A 21317-nucleotide genomic window follows, 5' to 3' on the forward strand; every position below is an offset into this window, starting at 1 on the left:
ATGGATGATGAAGCTTTGGTCTGGTTCCAGAATGCCAGTGAGGCAGGAACCTTTCACTCTTGGGAGGACTTCATCAAAGCTGTTCAGATTCGATTTGGATCTACTCCATACGATGATCCAATGGAGTCAATTACTCAACTTAAGCACTACAAAGCTGAATTTGAGATTCTTTCCAATTGTATTAATGGTTTGTCAGAGAGGAATAAGTTGAGTTATTTTTTAGTGGCTTACGTGATGAGATTAGGCTACCTATGAGGATGTTGAATCCTTCATCCTTGAATGATGCATTTGGCTTAGCCAAAATTCAAGAACAATATGTGGTGAGTATAAGGAAGCCTTGGAGAAATTCACTTATTGATTTGAGTAAGTTTAGTCCAAAGTCGAGTCTGTTGAAGTCTGGACAAACTCCTTCAATTTTAGGAACACCGAGGGTTCCACTTTTAGCTACGCTTCCTTATCATAAGGTTTCTGAGTCTCAAATGGTGGAAAGGCATAAAAAAGGCCTTTGTTATTTCTATGATGACAAATGGCAACCAGGTCATAAGTGTGCAAGGCCAAAATGATTTCTGTTAGAAGATTTGGAATTTGATGATTCCAGTTGTGAAATGGATGCTGATGTTAGTGGTGAAGTGGCTGTTGAGCTTATGGAAGTTGAAGCTGAGATAGCTTCTATCTCATTTCAACCTATGGTAGGAGTTGGGGGACCTAAGACAATGAGACTTTTTGCTTATATTGGCAAGAAAAAGTTGGTGATTTTAATTGACACTGGCATTACACATAATTTTGTGGATACTACAGTGGCTGCTCAATGTAAGTTGCATGTGCAATTGGGCCAGACTATTTGTGTTAAGGTGGCTAATGGTCAGCTTATTGATAGTACTGGAAAATGTAGGGTTGTGCACTTGTTCATTCAGGGTATACCATTCATAGTTGATTTTTTCACTCTTCCTTTGGGAGGATGTGATCCAATTCTTGGCATCCAATGGTTATCTATATTAAGTCCTATTTTCTGGGATTTTGTGAATATGAATATGCAATTTCAGTGTGCTGGTCAGACAGTTTCCTTGAAAGGATTGACAATACCTTAGTCTGATCTTATTGATGACGATGAGTCTTTTAAGACCTTTGGCTGTGGTAGCAAAGGATTCTTTATGCAGTTAGTTGCTTGTGACTCCATTGAGTCTTCAACTTTGCAAGATGAACAAGTGCAGCAGCTTTTACAACAGTATAAGGATGTTTTTGATGAACCTACTGGGTTGCCACCCAATAGATCCCATGATCACAAGATTAACTTGAAGCAGGGAACTTCTCGTATTACTGTTAAGCCCTATAGACATCCATTTTTTCAGAAAACAGAAATTGAAAATATTTTTAAAGAGCTCTTAAATTCTGGAGTTATTAGGCCTAGTCAATCACCATTCTCCTCTCTTATTTTGCTAGTCAGGAAGTCTGATAGCACATGGAGAATGTGCATTGATTATAGGGCCTTAAATGAAGTCATTATCAAAGACAAATACCTCATTCCTGTTGTGGATGAGCTCCTAGATGAACTTTCAAGTTCTACAATTTTTTCTAAATTGGATCTTAGGGCAAGTTATCATCAAATACGCATGAGGGATGAGGATGTTCATAAGACTGCTTTCAGAACTCATGAAGGGCATTATGAGTTCCTTGTAATGCCTTTTGGTCTTACTAATGCCCCTTCAACTTTTCAAGGCCTTATGAATGAAGTTTTCAGACCATTCCTTAGAGAGTTTGTCATTTTTTTATGACATATTGGTTTACAGCAAAGATATGCCATCTCATTTAGCTCATCTATCTACTGTGTTGCAAACATTATAGCATCATCAACTTTATGCTAAGCAGTCGAAGTGTAGGTTTGCATGCCAGGAAATAGAGTATTTGGGGCATCTGATTTCAAAAGAGGGAGTGAGGGCAGATCCTAGAAAATTGGAGTCTATGGTTACTTGGCCAATACCTAAAAACCTGAAGTCATTAAGAGCTTTTTTAGGTTTGATAGGTTACTATAGAAAATTTATTAAGGGCTATGGTCAAATTGCTGCCCCTTTGACATCTTTGTTAAAAAAAAGATGCTTTTGCTTGGACAGATTCTGCTACTAAGCCTTTTAATGACTTGAAAGTTGTTGTCACATGCCCTCTTGTTCTTGCCCTACCTGATTTCACCAAAGCATTTGTCACTGAATGTGATGCTTGTGCAACTGGTGTAGGAGCAGTTTTGATGCAAGACCAAAGACCCTTAGCCTTTTTAAGTCAGGCTTTGAAGGGAAAAAATTTAGCTCTTTCCACTTATGAAAAAGAGTTCCTAGCCTTAGTACTAGCTGTTAAGAAATGGAGGTCATACCTTTTGGGAAGCGCTTTTGTGGTCAGAACTGACCACCATAGCCTTAAATATTTACTTGAACAGAAGATTGGCACTGTTTCACAGTAGAGATGGCTTTCTAAACTCCTTGACTATGAGTTTACAATTGAATATAAAAAGGGTGTGGAGAACAAGGTGGCTGATGCCTTGTCTCGCAAAGATCAAGTTGATGAACTTAGGGAATTGGCAGCTTTATCATACCCTACACTAGCATGGCTCTCAGAATTAAAAGTATCTTATGATGTAGATCATGATATGCAGAAACTAATCACAACATTGCAGCTTGATCCTACTTCTAATTCTTCATTTAAACTGGGGCATGGCATTTTGTTTAAGAAAGACAGAAATTATGTGCCTGATTCTCTGCCTTGAAATAACAGATTTTGAATTACTTGCACTCTATTCCTGTTGCTGGTCATTCTGATTTTCACAAGTGTCTGCACAGAGCAAGACTAGAATTTTATTGGCCTGGTCTCAAGCATGATGTAAAGCACATTCGTGAATGTGAAACCTGTCAAAGGAATAAGATCCAAAATGTCATTCTAGCTGGGTTTTTACAGCCCTTACCTATTCCTGAGCAAATATGGACTGACCTCTCAATGGATTTTGTTGAAGGGTTGCCCATTTTGAGAGGGTATTCTGTCATTTTGGTTGTAGTGGACAGATTATCAAAGTATGCCCATTTTATGCCTTTGAAACATCCATTTACAGCTGCTCAAGTGGCTTCACTGTTCTTCAATAATGTTTTTAAGTTGCATGGATTACCTAAAACCATTGTTTCTGATTATGGCTCAATATTTACTAGTTCATTTTGGAAAGAACTTTTTAGATTGCAGGGAGTTAATCTTTCTTATTCTTCAGCCTATCACCCTCAAAGTGATGGCCAAACAGAAGCCGTCAACAAGTGTCTTGAACACTTTCTGAGGTCTTTTTCTGGTGACAAACCAAAGTTATGGGTGGATTGGCTTTCATTGGCTGAATGGTGGTATAACCCCACATTCCATACTTCCACAAAGCTAACTCCATTTGAAGTTGTTTATAGGGTTCCTCCAACTAGGCTTCAAGCCTATATTCCTGGTTTGACAAATCAGATAGTGGATCAGTTATTGCAAACTCGAGAACAAATTCTTCTTACACTTAAATCCAATTTATCTCTGGCTCAAGATAGAATGAAGTTTTATTATGACAAGCATAGGACTAACAAGGAATTTTCTATGGGGGATTGGGTTTATCTTAAACTCCAACCCTATAGACAGCAATATGTGGCAGTCAGGAGGAATCTTAAACTTTCACCTCAATATTTTTGGCCATTTCAAATCACTTAAAGAATTGGCAAAGTGGCATATCAATTATGTTTACCCTCAACTTCCCTCTTACATCCAGTTTTTCATTTTTTGTGTTGAAGAAAAAAATTGGGAACCACCAGTTTACACCTCTCTCTACCTTACCCCCAATTGATTTGCAAAGGGAGTTAAGGCCTCAACCTGAGAAAATTATAGAGAGAATAAGTGTCAAGAAGGACGATAGAGTAATGGTGGAAGTCTTGATTCAATGGGAAGGTGCTAGAGTGGAAGATTGCACATGGGAACCTTACTGGAAGCTTCGGCAGTAATTCCCTCACCTTGTGAGCAAGGTGCTTTAAAGGGGGAGGGTGTGTTATGGGTTGAGAAGGTGCTGGAATGGAAGGATTGCAGTCTTGGTATGGCGAGATGGAAGTGGGCAAGGTGCAATGTTGAGGGAGGCTTCTGTGTTGTGTTCATAAGTCAGAAATGGAAAGGTGGTTGATGACAGTTAGTTGTGAAGGAGAAGCTGGGAACGGCGTCGTGTAGTGCATAATTAGTTTCATTCCTTTAATAAAACGTTGTCGTTTAATGTCATTTTCTTCTTATTTATTGTAAACGCAGTCATTTTACTTACTGGAACTACGATTAAGTGTTTGTCAAAACACTGTCGTTTTGTTCAAGCATTCATTATAAATAGAGAACTTGGGGGGAAAAGTTCCCAATGGATAATTCATTTATTTTACGGACTCATCTCTTCTCTCTCTACTTCATTCTTCATTTCTTCTCTAATTCTGGAGAGTGACTTCTCGAACAAGTCAGTTTGGGTCCATTACACACTAATGGGTGTATAAGGCATATAAGGTATGTTCTGATTAAGATTAACGTGAAAAAGAAGTCAAGAATTTTTTCTGAAAAAGCTAAAGTCTCTGTTATAAGTCTTTTGAAAATGGTCAAATGCATAAGTCAAGTTCCGATCAAGTCATATGTCAAGTACATGTCCATGCACGCATTTTATGATATACCTCTTGTAAGCTTGTGTTAACTATTGTATGTTGTGTGATTACTTGCTGAGATTTCTCGAAATCTCATTGTGGTAGTTTCTACTACCATTCCCCAACTAGAATGGTAGAAGTTGTTACAGGAGTAGAAGACGACACCCATGGCCAAGTGGAAGAGAACGGCACCTCCTCCAGAGAGGATGGTGCCTAAAATGGATATGAGTCAGCATGAGCCCTCCATCCTAGAGCGACTCGAGGCCATCAACCAGGAGATTACCGGAATACTCCAGTTCATTGATAAATTCAAATGGTGTAACAATCGGGATAAAGATAAGACCTTAGATAAGCGTGTGAAGCCCAAGCCCTCTTGAAGAAAACGAGAACCTAAGATATTTTGTGGAAAGAAGAAAAATTTATCTCCACTTTTGAGGAACTATGTTTTGAGAAGGTCCCATGTTTTGGGAGATTAAAAATATACTCTATACTTTTGGGATGCTATATCTTTTATGATGCATGCTTATGGAAATGGACAATGTTGGGGTATTTTGTTAGTAACGGTGTCATGTGCTTTGCAATTGCTTATCGCATTACTTAGATTATCCGACTTTTACTATTTTTCCGCTGTTATATTATTGCATACTGCTAGTGTACTTAGGTGCATAGCATATAACCACCGTGTGGAGACGAACTTGTACGAGAGGTGTGTAGCCATGTATTACATGTCCCGGCGTTTCAGTCATGGTCCAATCCTAAGCGGGGCCTGGGGGCGCCACAGTACACATAGCCACCATGTGGAGACAATCTTGAATTGATTAGAGCTTGATAAATTGGGTACACTCGTGGAACAACTGTAGAGCTTAAGTTTAAGGAATACATTAAATTTGTTCTTATGCTGTGCATATATTTCTGTGCTCTAACACAAAGTCTTCCTTGACCCTTGACCACACCACATTCCTTTCTAATTTGGTATCCCCTTTTTGTTTTTTCTCCATTGTTCAAGCTAAAAATTTAATTGCTCATACAACAACAAAGTGGTGTTCTTTATAAATGTGAAGCAAAGAATGGAAATTATTACAGCAAATAAATCACAAATACAAATGGGAGTACAATCCAGCATCCACCATCCACTATCAGTCATAACTCCTCCCCATAATTGTATTTAGCCTAAATCTAACCCATTTAAGGAAGAAAATACACATCTATTACATTGCAATACCACAAAATCAACATCAATCACAACCCAAAAAATCCCAACATCAAATGCACATAATCAACAATAACTAAATTAACCTGCAAGTTTTAGATATTCAAGAAAAAAATCATAATCAATCTCCCTTACCTCTTTCATAGTCAGGAAAAGCTCGATACTTGTCACTTTATACGGAAGATAGATTACAGGTATGTTTGGGTAGTGAGATGAGACGAAAAATTTTTAAAACTTCTTATAATTTCTTTTCCAAATATCATTCAAACACACAACACCTTTTAATTTAGAAATTTTAACTTTTTTCATCTAATCATTACCTCTAATCATTATCCAAACACAAAAAATAATACAACTTTTTCAAACTTCCAAATAAAACATAAAAATTAATACAACTTTTTCACATCTCAAAACAAAAGCAATATTAAAAATTATATTCAAATAATTTTTTAACTACATAATATTGTTTTTCAGTTTTTCTCTGTAACACCCCGCCTAAAAAAACTACTCAGGCCTTGACCTTGGTAGCCTTAATCCTAGTTAATTAGAAGTTGGACTATTTGAGAATAAGAACAATTTTAGATATTTGAGTTGACAAGAGGACCGTCTACTTTGGGTTTAGTAGAATTATTAGAAGATTCTAATGCAATATTGATTTTGAGGAAAATGAAATTTTTGGAGCTTGATTGGTTTAGTAATATGATTTTGGAGAATTGTTAGTGCTTTATTAATTTTAAGGATAAGAAGCTAAAAGGCCCATAAGGGAATGACACATGGCATATTGGAGGGTTGTCACATTAATGGGCTAAGTAATTTGGGTTAAATATTTGATGGATCTGGAGAAGGCCCAAAGAGTGGTTTACTAAGGGCCTAAGCTTTTTGGGTATAATGGCTTAGAAGAGACAATAAGACTTTAGGCCCTACTTGATGAACATAAGACTTTAGGCCCTACTTGATAGACATAAGACTTTAGAGCCCTAATACACTAAGGATGTGATGGGCTAAGGATAAGATGTTAAAAAGCTTTAGGCCCAACTTGGGAGATATAAAGTTTTAGGCCTTTATTGGAGGACACTAGAAAATATGCCCAATGTAAAGGACATAAAGCCATTGGGCCTAACTTAGTAAGAATGAAAGCTTTAGGCCTGACTTGAAAGACATAAGATTTTAGGCCTCACTTATTGGACACAAGACTATGGGCCTAACTCATTAGACCCAAGATTTTAGGCCCAACTTAGTAAGCACAAGGCCATTGGGCCTAACTTAGTAAGATTCAAGACTTTGGCCCAATTGAAGAAAGACCCAAAGAATAGGACCCAACCTAGTAGGCCTTTGAGTCCATGGATAGGCCCCACAAATCTGGACATAAGGTCCATATAAGAACCCACTCCAAAGCCCACATCCAAGGCTTGCACTTTTGGCCCAACAAAAGCCCAACCCTTGAAACCCAAAGCCTTGTCTTTTATTTCATTCTTCTAATTGGAGCCCACAAACACCATACCATTAGTTTCCCTCATGGCCAAGAAGTGCCACACACTACTAAGGTTCACCACCCTTGACCATAATTAAGCTTCTAACTTGAGTTAAGGGCATTAATCAACTTACACATGATTTAGTGACCTCTAAACCATGTTTTAAGCTTAATGTTTCCTCAAATCATTTCCCATATTTTTTTTATCTAAAATTTATTGATTTTATTATTGATTCAAACTGTTCTTAGACTAATTTAGAAGTCTAGACTTGACCAACACATGTCAATAGAAGCAAAGCCATGTCAATGCCTAAGTCACCACCAATCGGCACCTAGGTGCACCTTCATGTGCATTGCACCAAATCAGCCCCTAGCCCATGCCTTTTACACTATTTTCTCAAGGGAAATTTTATTATTTACACCTCACCTTAACCCTCCTACTTCAGTTCTAGCATTGGACGAATTTTCTCCAAGAAACCAAGCCAAGAAACTCAACCAATTTCATTACAAGCCTAGTTGAAACCAAACCGAGTGGCCTTGATTTCAATTGAATTTTCTGCACCTATTTTGGCTACTACCCCACCCCACCTCCCTTGTCTTTTGTCCCTCGAAAATGCTTCAAATTAATCAAGTGCTAGCTTACTCAATTACCTCCCCAAGGCAGTCCAACCGATTGGCTCAAAGAGAGGCACTCACTTGAAATCACTTGGTTGAACCATCACCCATTTGGCCCCTTTCTTGTTCTGCCTAAGCATGATCACTTAGCAGCAACTCATGCCTATCTTCCTCACCTAAAAAAGCCTTCAAATTATGGTCATAATACCCCCAAATCAAACCAAGAGGATAGGACAAAAGAGGATAAAAAATCTTGACAGCTTTGAAGGAAACCCAAAATCATAGGCTATGGCTTGCTTTTCTTGTGAATTTTTGTTTCAAAAATCTGAATCATGTAGCCCTTGCACCTATGCATGTCTTCTAGCTCTCTTCCATGATGAAATTATGACACTTAGACCACTATTGAACTTATCCAAGCGATGTCACCCTTGGGCATTTTGAACTCAAGCACTCTACCTCCCACCTCCACCACTCACATTCACTTCCTTGGAGCCAAAACCAACGTCTTCCTCCCCTCTTGAAGCCTGTAAATACCTCACTCACCTCCTTATTTCCCCACACCACTCCTCCAAGCCTTCTCTTGAGTCTTGAGAGCATTTGTCCCCATTAGTGAGCAATAGAGTGAAACCAAGTGAAGTTCTTGAGAGTTCTTGAGTGAAGCGGTGTTGGGAGCTTTAAGGGCCATGGTTTTTGTAAGTAATCTTGCCCTATCTTTGTTAAGTGTTAGAATGACATTTTTTGTTTTTTTTTTTTTTTTTTTTTTTTTGAGAAAACCGAATACTTCATATTAATAATTCACCCAAGAAGGTTGTGAATACAGTGAGGATAGTCCTCTACATGAATGGATTCTTAAAAGAAATATAATGAACTCTTAGCCAAACTATGAACCACTACATTAACCTGCCTAGGAACCTGCTTAACAGACCATGGACTAACTTGTTCTAGCAACAACTTGATATCTTGACAGATTAAGCCAGTTGAATTCCAGCCATCCTCCCTACCATTAATAGCATTTACCACAGTCATGGAATCCCCTTCAAGGATAATATTTGTGAGTCCAAGCTCTATACAAAATTGAACTGCTCTTAAGGCTGCCAATGCTTCCCCCAGCAATGGATTCGGGAAGGAAGCTCGAGATGATCTGAGAGTGGCTGTAACCAGTCCCTTACAGTCCCTGATTGCTACTCCAATGCCTGCCCTACAATGAGTTTTATCTATGGTTGCGTCTCAATTCACCTTGAAACTGTCAAGTGGTGGCTTGCTCCACTGGAGAGGAGATTGAACTTGGTTGCTTTTCTGCTTTTGAGGACTCCTTGCCATATGTAAATTTGAGATACGAGTAGAGACAAGGTTATTAACTTGTTGAGGGGAGGAAAACTGAGCTTCAAAGATCCACTTGTTCCTTCTGAGCCACGTCAATACTGCATTTTTTGAGTTTTCTCGAGCTGCAGCTCCACACATCCTAAGCAGCTTTACATGTCCAAAGAGCATGAGAAGTGGTGTTTGGTTTAGATAGGCAAATTGGACACAGAGGGGAGTCAATCACCTTTCTTCTATGCAGGTTCACCTTTGTGGGGAGCATGTCTTTGGCAGCTCTCCATAGAAAATTTTGAGAGCATTTGGGACTTGGAGCTTCCAAATGTGTTGCCATATTTATGTGCTGTGAGATGCCTCTGAAGTTTGTCCCAGAGTTTCAGTTTTAAGTGACATTTGAAAATGATATGCAGATTTCACTGAAAATTTGCCATTTACAGTGCATCTCCAAGTCAGTTTGTCATTGTTTTTGCATGGACAGATATGGATCTTTGATATGGTTAAGGCTTCAACTGGGCTGAATAAGTCTTGGATCAAGGGCATATTCCATTGAAGGGACTCTTGGTCAATTAGAGTGGCAGAATCCTTGGACAAGATTGTATTTTGTAAGAAGATGGAGAAGGGACCCATCTATCTAACCATATTTTAATACTCTGACCATTCCCTACCTTCCATAGAAGGCCTTCAAGAAGTAGAGGTCTGGCTGCTATGATACTTTTCCAGACAAATGAGTTACCATTCCTTACTTTCGCATTGTAGAAATCTTTTGAAGGGTAGTACTTTGCTTGGAGTACATGTGCTGCAAGAGAATATGGGTTTGTGAGGAGCTTCCATCCTTGCTTTGCCAAGAGGGCTTTGTTAAAATCTTCAAAGTCCCTGAAACCCAAACCCCCCTTTTGTTTAGGCTTTCCCATTCCCTGCCAACTAAGCTTGCATCTTGGATTTTTGGTCTCTCAAGCCCCACCAGAAGGCTTGCATGCTCTTATTAATGTTCCTCAGGATACACTTAGGAATTAAGAAAATACCCATGCAATATGTGGGAATTGCCTAGATAACTGCCTTTAGAAGGATTTCCTTTCCTGCTTGAGATAGCAGGTTGGTTTTCCAGCTGCAAATCTTGCCTTTGATTCTGTCCAGGATATGGTTGAAGGCCCTTGTTTTATTCTTGCCTACATAGGAAGGCAGACCTAAGTAATGCTCAAAAGGACTCGAGATTTGAATCCCTGCAAAAGCCAAGATGGTTTGTTGGATTTCAGGCTTGGTATTCTTGCTGAAGTAGATGGAAGTCTTCCCAAGGTTGAGCCCCTGCTGAGAAGCTAATTCATAGGATCTTAGTGTGCTTTGTAATGTAGACCATTCCAAAGCCTGGGCCTTACAGAAGACAAGGTTGTCATCTGCAAAAAACAGGTAGTAAAGGATCCACGGGTAATGGGAATTCCAGAGATGAGCCCCTTTTGTTCAGCTTGGTTTAAAGCAAAGCTAAGCATTTCGAAAAACAAAATGAAAAGATAGGGAGAGAGGGGGTCTCCCTGTCTAATGCCCCTGATGGGTTTGAAGGATGCTTGAGGGGATCCATTTAGAATGATGGAGTAAGAAACTGTGCCAATACATTGCATGATAAGGTCAACCCAACCCTTTTCAAAACCCATCTTAAGCAAAACTCTTGTAAAAAGGACCACTCTAGCCTATCATAGGCCTTACTCATATCGAGTTTGAGAGCCATGAATGCATCTTTTTGCTTCCTCATTCTGTTTTGATGGAATGTAGCAGTTCATAGGCTACAATTGTGTTATCAGAAATCAGCCTGCCAGGGACAAAGGCACTTTGTGTTTATGAAATCAGAGAAGGTAGAATGGCTTTTAGACGGTTTACAATAACCTTTGCAATGATTTTGTAGAGGACATTGCAAAGACTAATTGGTCTGAAGTCTGAAACAAACAAGGGGGAGTTCTTTTTGGGAATTAAGGCAATGAAGGTATTGTTAATGGCCTAAAAGCCTGTCTTCATGGTGGGCAATTCAAGGATAGCAGCAACTACATCATTCCCAACAGTAGACCAATGGTTCTGAAAAAATAGGGCAGGAAACCCATCTGGTCCAGGAGAACCCAGTGGATTCATATCAAAAAGGGCCCTTTCAATCTCCTCTCGAGTGTAGTCCTTTGTAAGGCTTGAGTTCATCTTAACAATGACACTTGGATTGAAACTTTCCAAAAGATCTTCTATGCCTACTGGATTGGAAAAGGAAAAAAGATCCATAAGGAAAGCCTGGAATTCTCTCCCAATTTCTTCATTGGTTGTAAGGTAGTCACCATTCTTGGTCTTAATTTTAACAATTAAGTTTTTTTGCTTCCTTTGAGTGGCACACTTATAAAAGTATTTGGTATTTCTGTCGCCATCTTGAAGCCATTTTTGTTTGGCTCTTTGGCGCCCAAACAGGTCCTTTTCTTCGAGCAACACGTCCATTTCCTTCTGTAGAGTTCTGATCTAAGCATTATCCATCCCAGTGTTAGCATCTTGTAAATATCTTAATCTGTCCCTTCTGTGAGCAAGTTCCTGCTGGGATTTCCTTTTTGATTCATGGTTCCATTGTCGCAACTGGAATTTGTACCTCTTAAGTCCCCTTCTCATTAGCTTTGGTTCCAACTTTGAGAGAGCCCTGCCATGCTCTTTTAATAATCTCCTCACACCCATCCTTCTTGGTCCAAGCAACCTCATATCTGAAAATCCTCCTTGTAGGATTTTGGATTAGTGCAAAATTTTTAAGGATAGGGTTATGGTCCGAACATTGGACAGGTAAAGTAGTGATTAAATTAATGTCAGAGTTGTTGCCAAGCACCATTGACAAGGGCCTTGTCCAGCCTCTCTTTGGTGAACTCTGAACCCTCTCGGTTGTTACACCAGGTGTATTGGGAACCCTCAAAACCAAGATCACCCAATTCACAATCCATTAGTGCTTGTTTGAATTCATCCATTTGTTTATTAGGCTTGGTAGGTCCACCCATCTTTTCCCCATAGGAGATGGTTTCATTGAAGTCTCCCATAATAAGCCAAGGAGTGTTGTGATCTGATTTTAGTAATCTGAGAAGGTTCCAAGTTTCTTTCCTCTTTGTTGTCACTGGTTGGCCATAAAAGCCAATGATTATGCCTTTCTTGTTTGAATCCTTATGAAGCACTTGTAAAGAAATATGGCTGAGGGAGTAGGATATTAGATCAACATTAAGGTCATTTTTCCATAGCATTGCTAGGCCCCCACTTCTACCCGCAAAATCTACCACAAAGCTACATTCAAATCCTAGTTTGTTTCGAATTATTTCCATTCTGCTTCTTTTACATTTGGTTTCTATTAAAAAAATAAAGGATGGGGACTTGTCTCTCACCAAGAGGTGGAGTTCTCTAACTGTCCGAGGGTTCCCAAGCCCTAGCAGTTCCAGCAAAGGGTGATCATGGGGAGGGGCAGGACTGTTCAACAGCCTCTACCATCATGGTTTGTTTGAGTCTCTTAGAAGCCCTCGTAGGTTTAGAAGATTCTACATTTTTTCTTTTCTTGTGCTTGGGTTTACTGGATGTTTCAGGAAGTGTAAACATAGTTACATCAAGACTAGGAAACTAACCACCTCTAGCCCTTCTTTTTCCAGTTTGACAAAAGGTGAGATTTGTTTTGTCCCACTGGCAACTGTGTAGTACAAAGGTTAAAAGGGCTTACACAATTGCTGACTTTTGTATGTGACATGTCAAGGTCATGGAGTTGAGTGTCAGTATGCCCCTTGCTGACTTTTCTAGCTGCTGTTGTGGGGATCTCGAGGCAATCTGAGATTTCCTTAAAAGTCAAGTGGGAGTTACCTCGGGACCTTGCATGCAGGAGGTTGCCAACTTCCTTTCCATTTTCCTATAAACAGTCTGGTTGTCTTTGTACCATAGAAACAAACTCTATTGAGACAGTTGTATCATCTCTATTGTTGTTCTCGCCCAAACCAAAATCTTACCCCTCGGGGCTACCTTGTCGGCCTTCAGCTAGTCCTCCCCTTTCTTGCTTGCTATTTCCAGGTGAGGGGTGGTGATGTTTTGACATTGGACTGGCCCTGAGCCAAGGTCCATATTGCTGTTGAAGTCCCTCGTGAGATCTACCATCCGAGACCTGTCCTGAACAGCCTAAACTCGAATGCAACAATACACCACAGTGAAAACAAAAGGAAGGCAAACGCTCATATCTGAATGGAATCCATATACGTGATCCTTCCATATTGATAAGGTGTCCCCTTGGCAAAGGCTTGGAGATGTTTAACAGCACCTTAACACGCAGAACACCACCCCATGCTCTACCTTTGTTATCCACATCCACCACCAGTACTTTCCCCACACTAGCCCCTAGTTTCTCTCCTATACTTTTGTTCATTCCAGCAAAAGGAAGATCATGAAGCTAGATCCAAAAAGGTTCTAGAGAAAAATCTACATCCTTTAATGCAACCTTGCCTGCACACTCTTGAAGGCAAACCAGGTACTTATCGAAAGACCATGGTCGACCCGCTAGAACCCTTGTTTTAACAGTAGTATCAGCAAACTCAATGAGGAATTTGTTTATGCCTACATCCTTAAAAGTCAGGCCCCCTTTAGCTTTCCATACTTTCGTGATGGTAGCTTTGAAAGCCCCTTTGTTTACTTCCTTGTCTGACACCACCATTGCAACCAAGCAGGCCTGGCTTATTTCCCGTGATAACAAAACCTCTTCCTCTAGAAAAAAAGATTTCTTGTTGTTCTTCCTCTGTTAACTTGAGTCCCTTGCAAAGATGAGAAAGCTCCTCTTCCATAACTGACGCTCGTACCACACTCTACCCCACTCTACCGATCAAAAGATCTAAGAGACAAAGTCTCTATGTTCCTAAGAGCATAGAGAGAAAACCTCACAAGCTGCGAGGACTCCTTGCAAATGTTTAGCTATGGCATGTATTAAAATAATTTTATATGATTCATAAATGTCTTAGAATGAGTTTTGAATGTTTAATTTCGAAATTGGAAGCATGCCATAATAGGCTTTAATTCTATCTTGTGTTTATCATCTAGCATGCATCGTTTTTTATTAATTTATGTTTACCTTATGGAAGTTTTGATTAATTTATCTAGGCTTGAATAATGTGCATTTAGAAAATACTTGTGATTCGAATAAGAATGAAAATGCATGATTTAACTAAGTTTTGAAACATCTTTGGATAAGGAAAGCTAGAAACATCATGCATGCTTAATGGATGGATTAGTGAAGATTAAGGTGTTTAAGTGTTGAGATGAACTTGTATGATCTAAGTCTAAGTTTTTAATTTGTCCCTAAGGTTATAATTACTATTGGCACTTGATGAATTTGAGTACACATGCATCCATAGAGGTTGAATAGTTGAAATCACATCTAGGCCTTAATAAAATGCATGCCACAGGTTGAGTATAATTGGCATAGTAGCACTTTGATTCTTACAATTATAAGGGAATAGATGATTTTATAATATAGTAAATATAGGGTTTGTGAAGTTTGGTGAATTTTGGAGCCCAAATGCAAATAGTAAAAATTTAGGGCCTTAGTGGAAATTTTGCTAAGTATAGGGGCAGTTTTGTAAATACTGAATCTTTGAACCCTTTGATTATGAACATCTTCCTTAGAGGTTCAAATTCTAACTTAGTATAACTTTGATTACAGACACTTCGATTCTCTAAACTCTAAAAGTTTGTAAGTTAGCTTATAACTTACTCTTAGATAATTTATTTATGCCACATTCATATTATAAATGTCATTTTGAGCGTGAAATATCATATGATACATCATTGAGCATTTAATTACTTATTTACATTACACGTGAAATTCTCACAATTTTAGCATATTGCATCTATAAATATAATTTTCACATGAAAGCTTGCTACATATGCACATGTCATGAAATACATTTTTCAAATATAGCATGAAAATGAATTTTGTCATGACCTCAAAGGCTTGGATGAAGAAATATCCTAATAGAACTCCTCTGTCCACTCTGGAGTGAGTAAAAATGAAGTGGTAACCCCTGCATTGACAAAGAACCATCAACGGGTTTCGAATGGATTCTTTTTAAACAATGCCAGAGCAAACTCGTATATGGCACCTAATGCTAGTGGGTGCATACGTTATGACGAAATGTTATGATGATGATATGTTATGATACCAATGCATTGAGAATGATGTCTGCAGACAAAGACGTAGTGTCAACATGAGTTGTACTACGGTCTCCAACAGGTGCTCACAGTGCATATGGGGAACCGTGTTGCTACCATACGTATGTTAATGATGGCTTAATAATGATGAAATATTATGTTTTTTAACACAATGAGGTATGAAATGTTCTCTTTTGAAATATCATGTTTTTGAGAAGAGAAAGTGAAAAATGTTGTCTGAAAGAAATGTGCATTAAAGTTTTCCTAAGAAATGTTGAGGAACGTGGATGAGAGACAAATAAGGATTTTGTTTTCTGTATATCATTGCATGCATCTCATGTTTATCATTAATCATGCATATCTTATCTTTGTGCAAGTTGGTTGTTTAACTTACTGAGATTTCAAATAAACCTCACCCTTATGGACCTACTATCATTCCCTCCGAAATGATAGAAATTGTGTCAGAACCGGTAGAGGACGAACAAGATGGACCATTGGATACAGATGGTTGAAGAGGAGTCGGACCTTGAGCAAAGTCTAGATATAAACTTGATGCTATAAGCATTGACTCTTCATATTTCAAAGCGTATGAAAGAGTTGATCTAACCATGGAACTTGGATTAAGTATTTTGTATTAAAGAAATGTTATCCTTAAGTTTGAACTTATGGTTATTAATATTATTGGGATATTTAGTTCATTCTGGCATAAATTTTTATAAGTCACCCTATTTTTCACTGCGATTATTGCATACTGCTAGTTACATACTAAGATGCATTGCATATTAATTATCATGAATGGGGTATGTAACATTGTATTGCATGTCCCGATGCCCCAAGTCTCTGTTACATCCCAAGCGGGGGTTTGGGGGCATCACATTCTCCCTCTCCCAAAACTCAATAAAACATCCTAACTCAAATCATTTTACTATTATTCACAAATCATTTCAATACTATTCACATAATTCTAAGATACTCCGTGTCCAAATGAGTCCTAAATGTTCAGCAAAGAGACAACTCATCATAGAGATTAAGGCCACACTTTCTTGAAAAGTCTATGAATATATGGTTCAATCCTCAATTTTGTATGATCGTATATGGTGTGAGAGATCTAGTTATGTTCCACAAAAGTTCCTTGGCATAACCTGAAAAGGTAAAAGGGATTAAGTTTATTATGAAGGATAATAACCAAGAACTCAATAAAGCACAAAGCTTCCAATAATTGGAATTGAAACCTTCAAAATGGATACCGGAGTAGAATGCTACTCTACAGCCAATTCAACAAAAACTTATAAGGTTAGATGACAAAAAAGGTAAAACTTAAAATTCATTCATTTTTATTGTTCATTTATACCAACCCAAAGAGCAATCCAAAAGTGTTTTACAAAAAGTTTGAACTATAAGAAAGCAAACGATGAACTTATAGAGCAAACGATTAAGGTTAAAGCTTCATTCAGATCTTAGTCAAGGCATCAAGAAGAAGATCATTAGAAAAAGGGTTTGTTCAAAATCAATAAATTCAAATGGTATACTGCAGGAATCAAGATTTCGATCCAATGATTGGAAGAGCAAAACACAAAACTTTTTCGGATATCAAGCATAGAGTTTGGCAAAAATTGCAGAGTTGGGAGGAAAAGATTCTGTCACATGGTGGTAAAGAGATTCTTATCAAGACTGTGGCTCTATCCATTCCAACATACTCGATGAGCTACTTTAAATTATCATGTTCTTTATGCATTGATCTAGAGTAAATGATGGCTAAATTTTGGTGGGGTCAGAAACAAGAGGAAAAGAAAATACATTGTGTGAGCTGGAAAAGAATGTGTGCTCCTAAAAGTGCAGGTGGTATGGGATTCAAGGATCTTATAGTTTTAATGATGATCTTCTTGCAAAGGAAGGTTGGAGGCTAATGTAGAATGAGGATAGTATTCCTCATAAGGTCTTTAAAGCAAGTTACTTCCTCATAACAGGTTTCTTAATTCAAAGTTGGGCTATAATTCTTCTTATGTTTGGAAGGGTATTTGGTCTATCACGGATAAAATGACTAAAGGTTATAGATGGAGAGTAGGGAATGGGAGAGACATTGACATCTAGAATGATTGTTCGATTCCTAGTTTTAGAGACCTTAAAATGCATATGAGAGAAGGGGAGAGCAGAGAGTATGGGGCCAAAGTGGAGGAACATCCTCACAGAAAATGGTGGGATGTATCAAAAGTTCAAAGAATTCTACCACTAGTAGCAGTAGATGAAGTGCTAAAGATGTTTGTAAGCTCAGTAGTTCATGAAGATACACTAACTTGGGCAATGGAGAAAAAGGGCAATTTCAGTGTGAAAATTGCCTATCGGTTATTCAGTGATATGTATGCAAACAGTGGAGAGGGTGAAACTTCAAATGCTAGTTGGCAAAAACGTATTTGGAAAGATATTTGGAAACAGAAAATTCATAATAAAGTTAAGAGCTTTGCTTGGAGAGCATGTATGGAGGGGTTACCTACTAAGTCAAACCTGAAAAAGAGGAATGTAGTGGAAGAGAAACTATGTCAACTTTGCTCGAAAACTACAAAGGACACAACTCATGCTCTATATCAGTGTTCACTGTTGAGAGAAAGTTAGAACAAGCACTTACCTGATTTAAAAATTTCTGATCCCAATCCACAGTTTGTGAATATTGCTCAACAAGTGCAGGAGAGTAACAAGAAGATTTGAAGTTATTCTTTCTGATTTCATGGGGCTGCTGGTTCAGAAGGAATCAATTGATTTTTGAAGGCAAACACCTGGCTACTAAGGATGTGATTAATCAAGCCCTTTCAATACAGAAGACTTTCAAGATAAGAAAGGGAGCATCTAACAGTAGTCTTAAGAAAAGTACTCATTGGCAACCTCCACCTTAGGGTGTTGTCAAACTTAATGTAGATAGGGTTATGTTCCATGATCAAGGATGTGCAAGTGTGGGGTTGATTCTTCGAAACAGCCAAGGAGAAGTACTCATGGCAACCAACAAAAGGAAATTGCAGTTAATGAATCCTCTGAGATTGAGCTTATTGCTATACTTAGAGGATTATAACTAAGTCTTCCTCTTGGTTTACTGGAGCTACACATTGAAAGTGATTCCCTCATAATGGTCAAAGAAATTCAAGACTTTGATAGTTTAAGATCATTGCTGGGAAATATTGTTAAAGACATTCACAGCTTATGCAGAGGTTTCTAAGATGCACTATTCAACATGTACACCGACAGTGCAGTGAAGCTGCTCATAATTGTATTCAAGAAGTCATTTTGAAAGATAAGTATTTGTAATGTTTTGCTGATATTAATGAAAAATTCTTTCCTATAAAAAAAATAACAAGAAGAAGAAGTTAAATGCAAAATTAGTCAATTAATTTTCTCGCATTTGTAAAAAAAGCTCATGCCTTTTAATTTTTTTTTTTTTTTTTTTGAATCACGAGGACTTTTATTTATCCTTCAATCATTACAATGTTTGTCAAAAATAAAAAATTTATCAGTCGAACTAGGCCCTTCTTCTAGCCAAATCTATTCTACATCATATGAAAATGCTAGTTTTGCTAACTCATGTGCTACTACATTAGCCTCTCTGTAAATAAATTGAACTTTCCACCAAGGTCTTCCAAGTATCATTCTTCTGGTATCTTCTAAAATCTGCCCATGCCAAGTCCAGATTTCTTCTTTACTATTTGTTGCTTGGATAACAGCTTTAGCATCACCTTCAAAAGTAACGTGTGAGAAACATAATTCATTGCAAAACTCCATTGCTCTTCTCAATGCATAGGCTTCAGCAACACAAGCTTGAGAAGAGATATTGTAGCTAGTACATAAAGAGGCTAAAACATCTCCCTGGGAATCTCTCAGAATAATGCCAAGCCCCAGCTTTCTTGCTTTTACATCAATTGTTGCATCTCAATTAGCCTTTATCTCCATTTGTCCAAGTTTTTTCCATCTTGCAAATCTTTTGTCAAACCCTTGTTGTAATTGCCTTTGTGTTGACTCATACTGAGCTTGATGGAAGTTCTCTAGACTTTCTAAAGCCGTTGTAATTATCTATGTAAGGTGACCAAAGTGATTGTTAAAAATCACAACATTCCTTCTTGCCCAAATCCTCCTCATGATCATAACCACTTAGTTTAATTCCTCCATTTGCAACTTCTCTACCAACCTCTCCCATAAGTCCAGAAATAATACATCCGACTTTGACCATTTGTGAACAAGACTTCCTTTTGTTCAGACCATGCATTGCTTGCAGCAGGGCAACTCAACAATTCCTGACTAACTGATTCATCTTCATTTAAACAGATAAGGCAATTAGGATTATCCACAGTTTTTCTTCCATACAAGTTCTTCCTAGTAGGTAGTATCTCACGAGTGGCTTTCCATATAAAATCCTTCACATAACCTGGAACATCCAGCTCCCATATTCGCTGCTAATTCGATCCCCCATCAGGCTGTTTTGAACCTTCACCATTCTTAGCCTTTTTCCTAGACATCTCTAAATGGTGTGCACTCTTAACTGAGAGTTTCTCATCCTTTGTGTGCCTCCATATCCTTTTATCTTCAACTCCATGTTTGTTATTAGGAATACTTTGAATTACCTCAGCCTCTTGAGGGCTAAATAACTCAGCAATGATTTCCTTCTTCCAGTTACATGTACCTGCATTAATAATTTCTGCAACTTTTGAGTTACTGTCTAGCAACCTTACAGGAGACTAAATTTTGTAAGTGCAGTGAATTGGAACCCATTTATCTTCCCATATCTTAATATCCTTTCCATTGCCTACCCTCCACAACAGCACATCCTTCAACAAATCAATTGAAGACCACAAACTTCTCCAAATCAGAGATGGTCCATGGCCTAGTTTTGCACCCAACTAATTGGTATTTCTAAAATATTTTTCCTCCAAGAACTAAGTAGCCATTGAAGTGTGATTCGTCAACAACCTTCAAAATTATTTTGCTAGTAAAGCTGTGTTGAAACTTTCAATATCTTGGAAACCTAATCCCCCACTCTTTTTAGGTTCTCTCATCTTGGTCCAGCTCCTCCTACGTATCCTCTTCTCATCCTGCTTATGACCCCACCAAAATTTTGACATCATTCCATTTCCTTGCATAATTTCATGGCTAGTTTAAATACACTCATAGGGAAAGTGGGTATAGCTTGGATCAATGCCTTCATATAAGTACTTCCTTCCCTTCTTGTGACAAAAAAATATTTGTCCTGCTATTAATTCTATGCCACACCCCCTCCTTGATACTTTTGAAAGTATGTTGCTTTGATCTCCCCACCATGGTGGGCAAACCCAAATACTTTTCATAATTATTGCTGCGAGATATACCTGTGGCTTGAAAGATTTGATTCTTTGTAATACCATCTGTATTAGAACTGAAAAATATAGTTTTCTTCTACTTGTTCAAATGTTGACTCGATCCAGCACCATAACTGTCCAAGATTTTATGCATTTTATTCCATTCATTCGGACTAGTTGTACAGAATAAGACACAATCATCAACAAACATGAGGTGGCTTATCCTTGTCCCCCTTCTAATAGCTACAATCCCTTTCGTGTCTCCTCTTAGATCAGAATTAATTAACAGTGAACTCAATCTCTCTGCACAAAGAATGAAAAGATAAGGACATAATGGATCTCCTTGTCAAATACCCTTAGAGGGATAAAATGTGTCACCTAGTTTGCCATTCACAAGTACGGAGTATGAAACTGTTGAAACACAGGACATGATTAGCTCAACCCACTTATCTCCAAACCCCATTTTTTCCATGACAGCCTTCAAATAACTCCACTCAATACAATCATATGTTTTTGACATGTCTAATTTAAGTGTCATACTTCCTTTTTCCCCTTTTTGCCTTGTTTTCATT

General features: G+C 38.2%; 1 protein-coding gene across 1 annotated transcript; it reads left to right on the forward strand.

The window, feature by feature from the left end:
* LOC121253490 (uncharacterized protein K02A2.6-like) lies at nt 1-11258 on the forward strand. Its single transcript, XM_041153499.1, has 9 exons — nt 1-187; nt 298-490; nt 599-985; nt 1139-1730; nt 1843-2020; nt 2109-2383; nt 2501-2611; nt 2761-3606; nt 11163-11258. The coding sequence occupies exons 1-9, from the start codon at nt 1-3 to the stop codon at nt 11256-11258; spliced, it is 2865 nt and encodes a 954-aa protein (XP_041009433.1).
* Nucleotides 11259-21317: the final 10059 nt, after the last annotated feature.

This window comes from Juglans microcarpa x Juglans regia, chromosome 2S, assembly GCF_004785595.1.
Source record: "Juglans microcarpa x Juglans regia isolate MS1-56 chromosome 2S, Jm3101_v1.0, whole genome shotgun sequence".
Classification (NCBI taxonomy): domain Eukaryota; kingdom Viridiplantae; phylum Streptophyta; class Magnoliopsida; order Fagales; family Juglandaceae; genus Juglans; species Juglans microcarpa x Juglans regia.

What these genes read in the sequence shown, in the direction of transcription:
- LOC121253490 (XM_041153499.1), top strand. Translation starts at nt 1, where the DNA reads ATGGATGATGAAGCTTTGGTCTGGTTCCAGAATGCCAGTGAGGCAGGA. An exon ending in GAGTCTCAAATGGTGGAAAG is followed by an intron (nt 491 to 598) that starts GCATAAAAAAGG and finishes TGATGATTCCAG; the next exon opens with TTGTGAAATGGATGCTGATG. An exon ending in AATTTTCTATGGGGGATTGG is followed by an intron (nt 3,607 to 11,162) that starts GTTTATCTTAAA and finishes ATGATTTTGTAG; the next exon opens with AGGACATTGCAAAGACTAAT.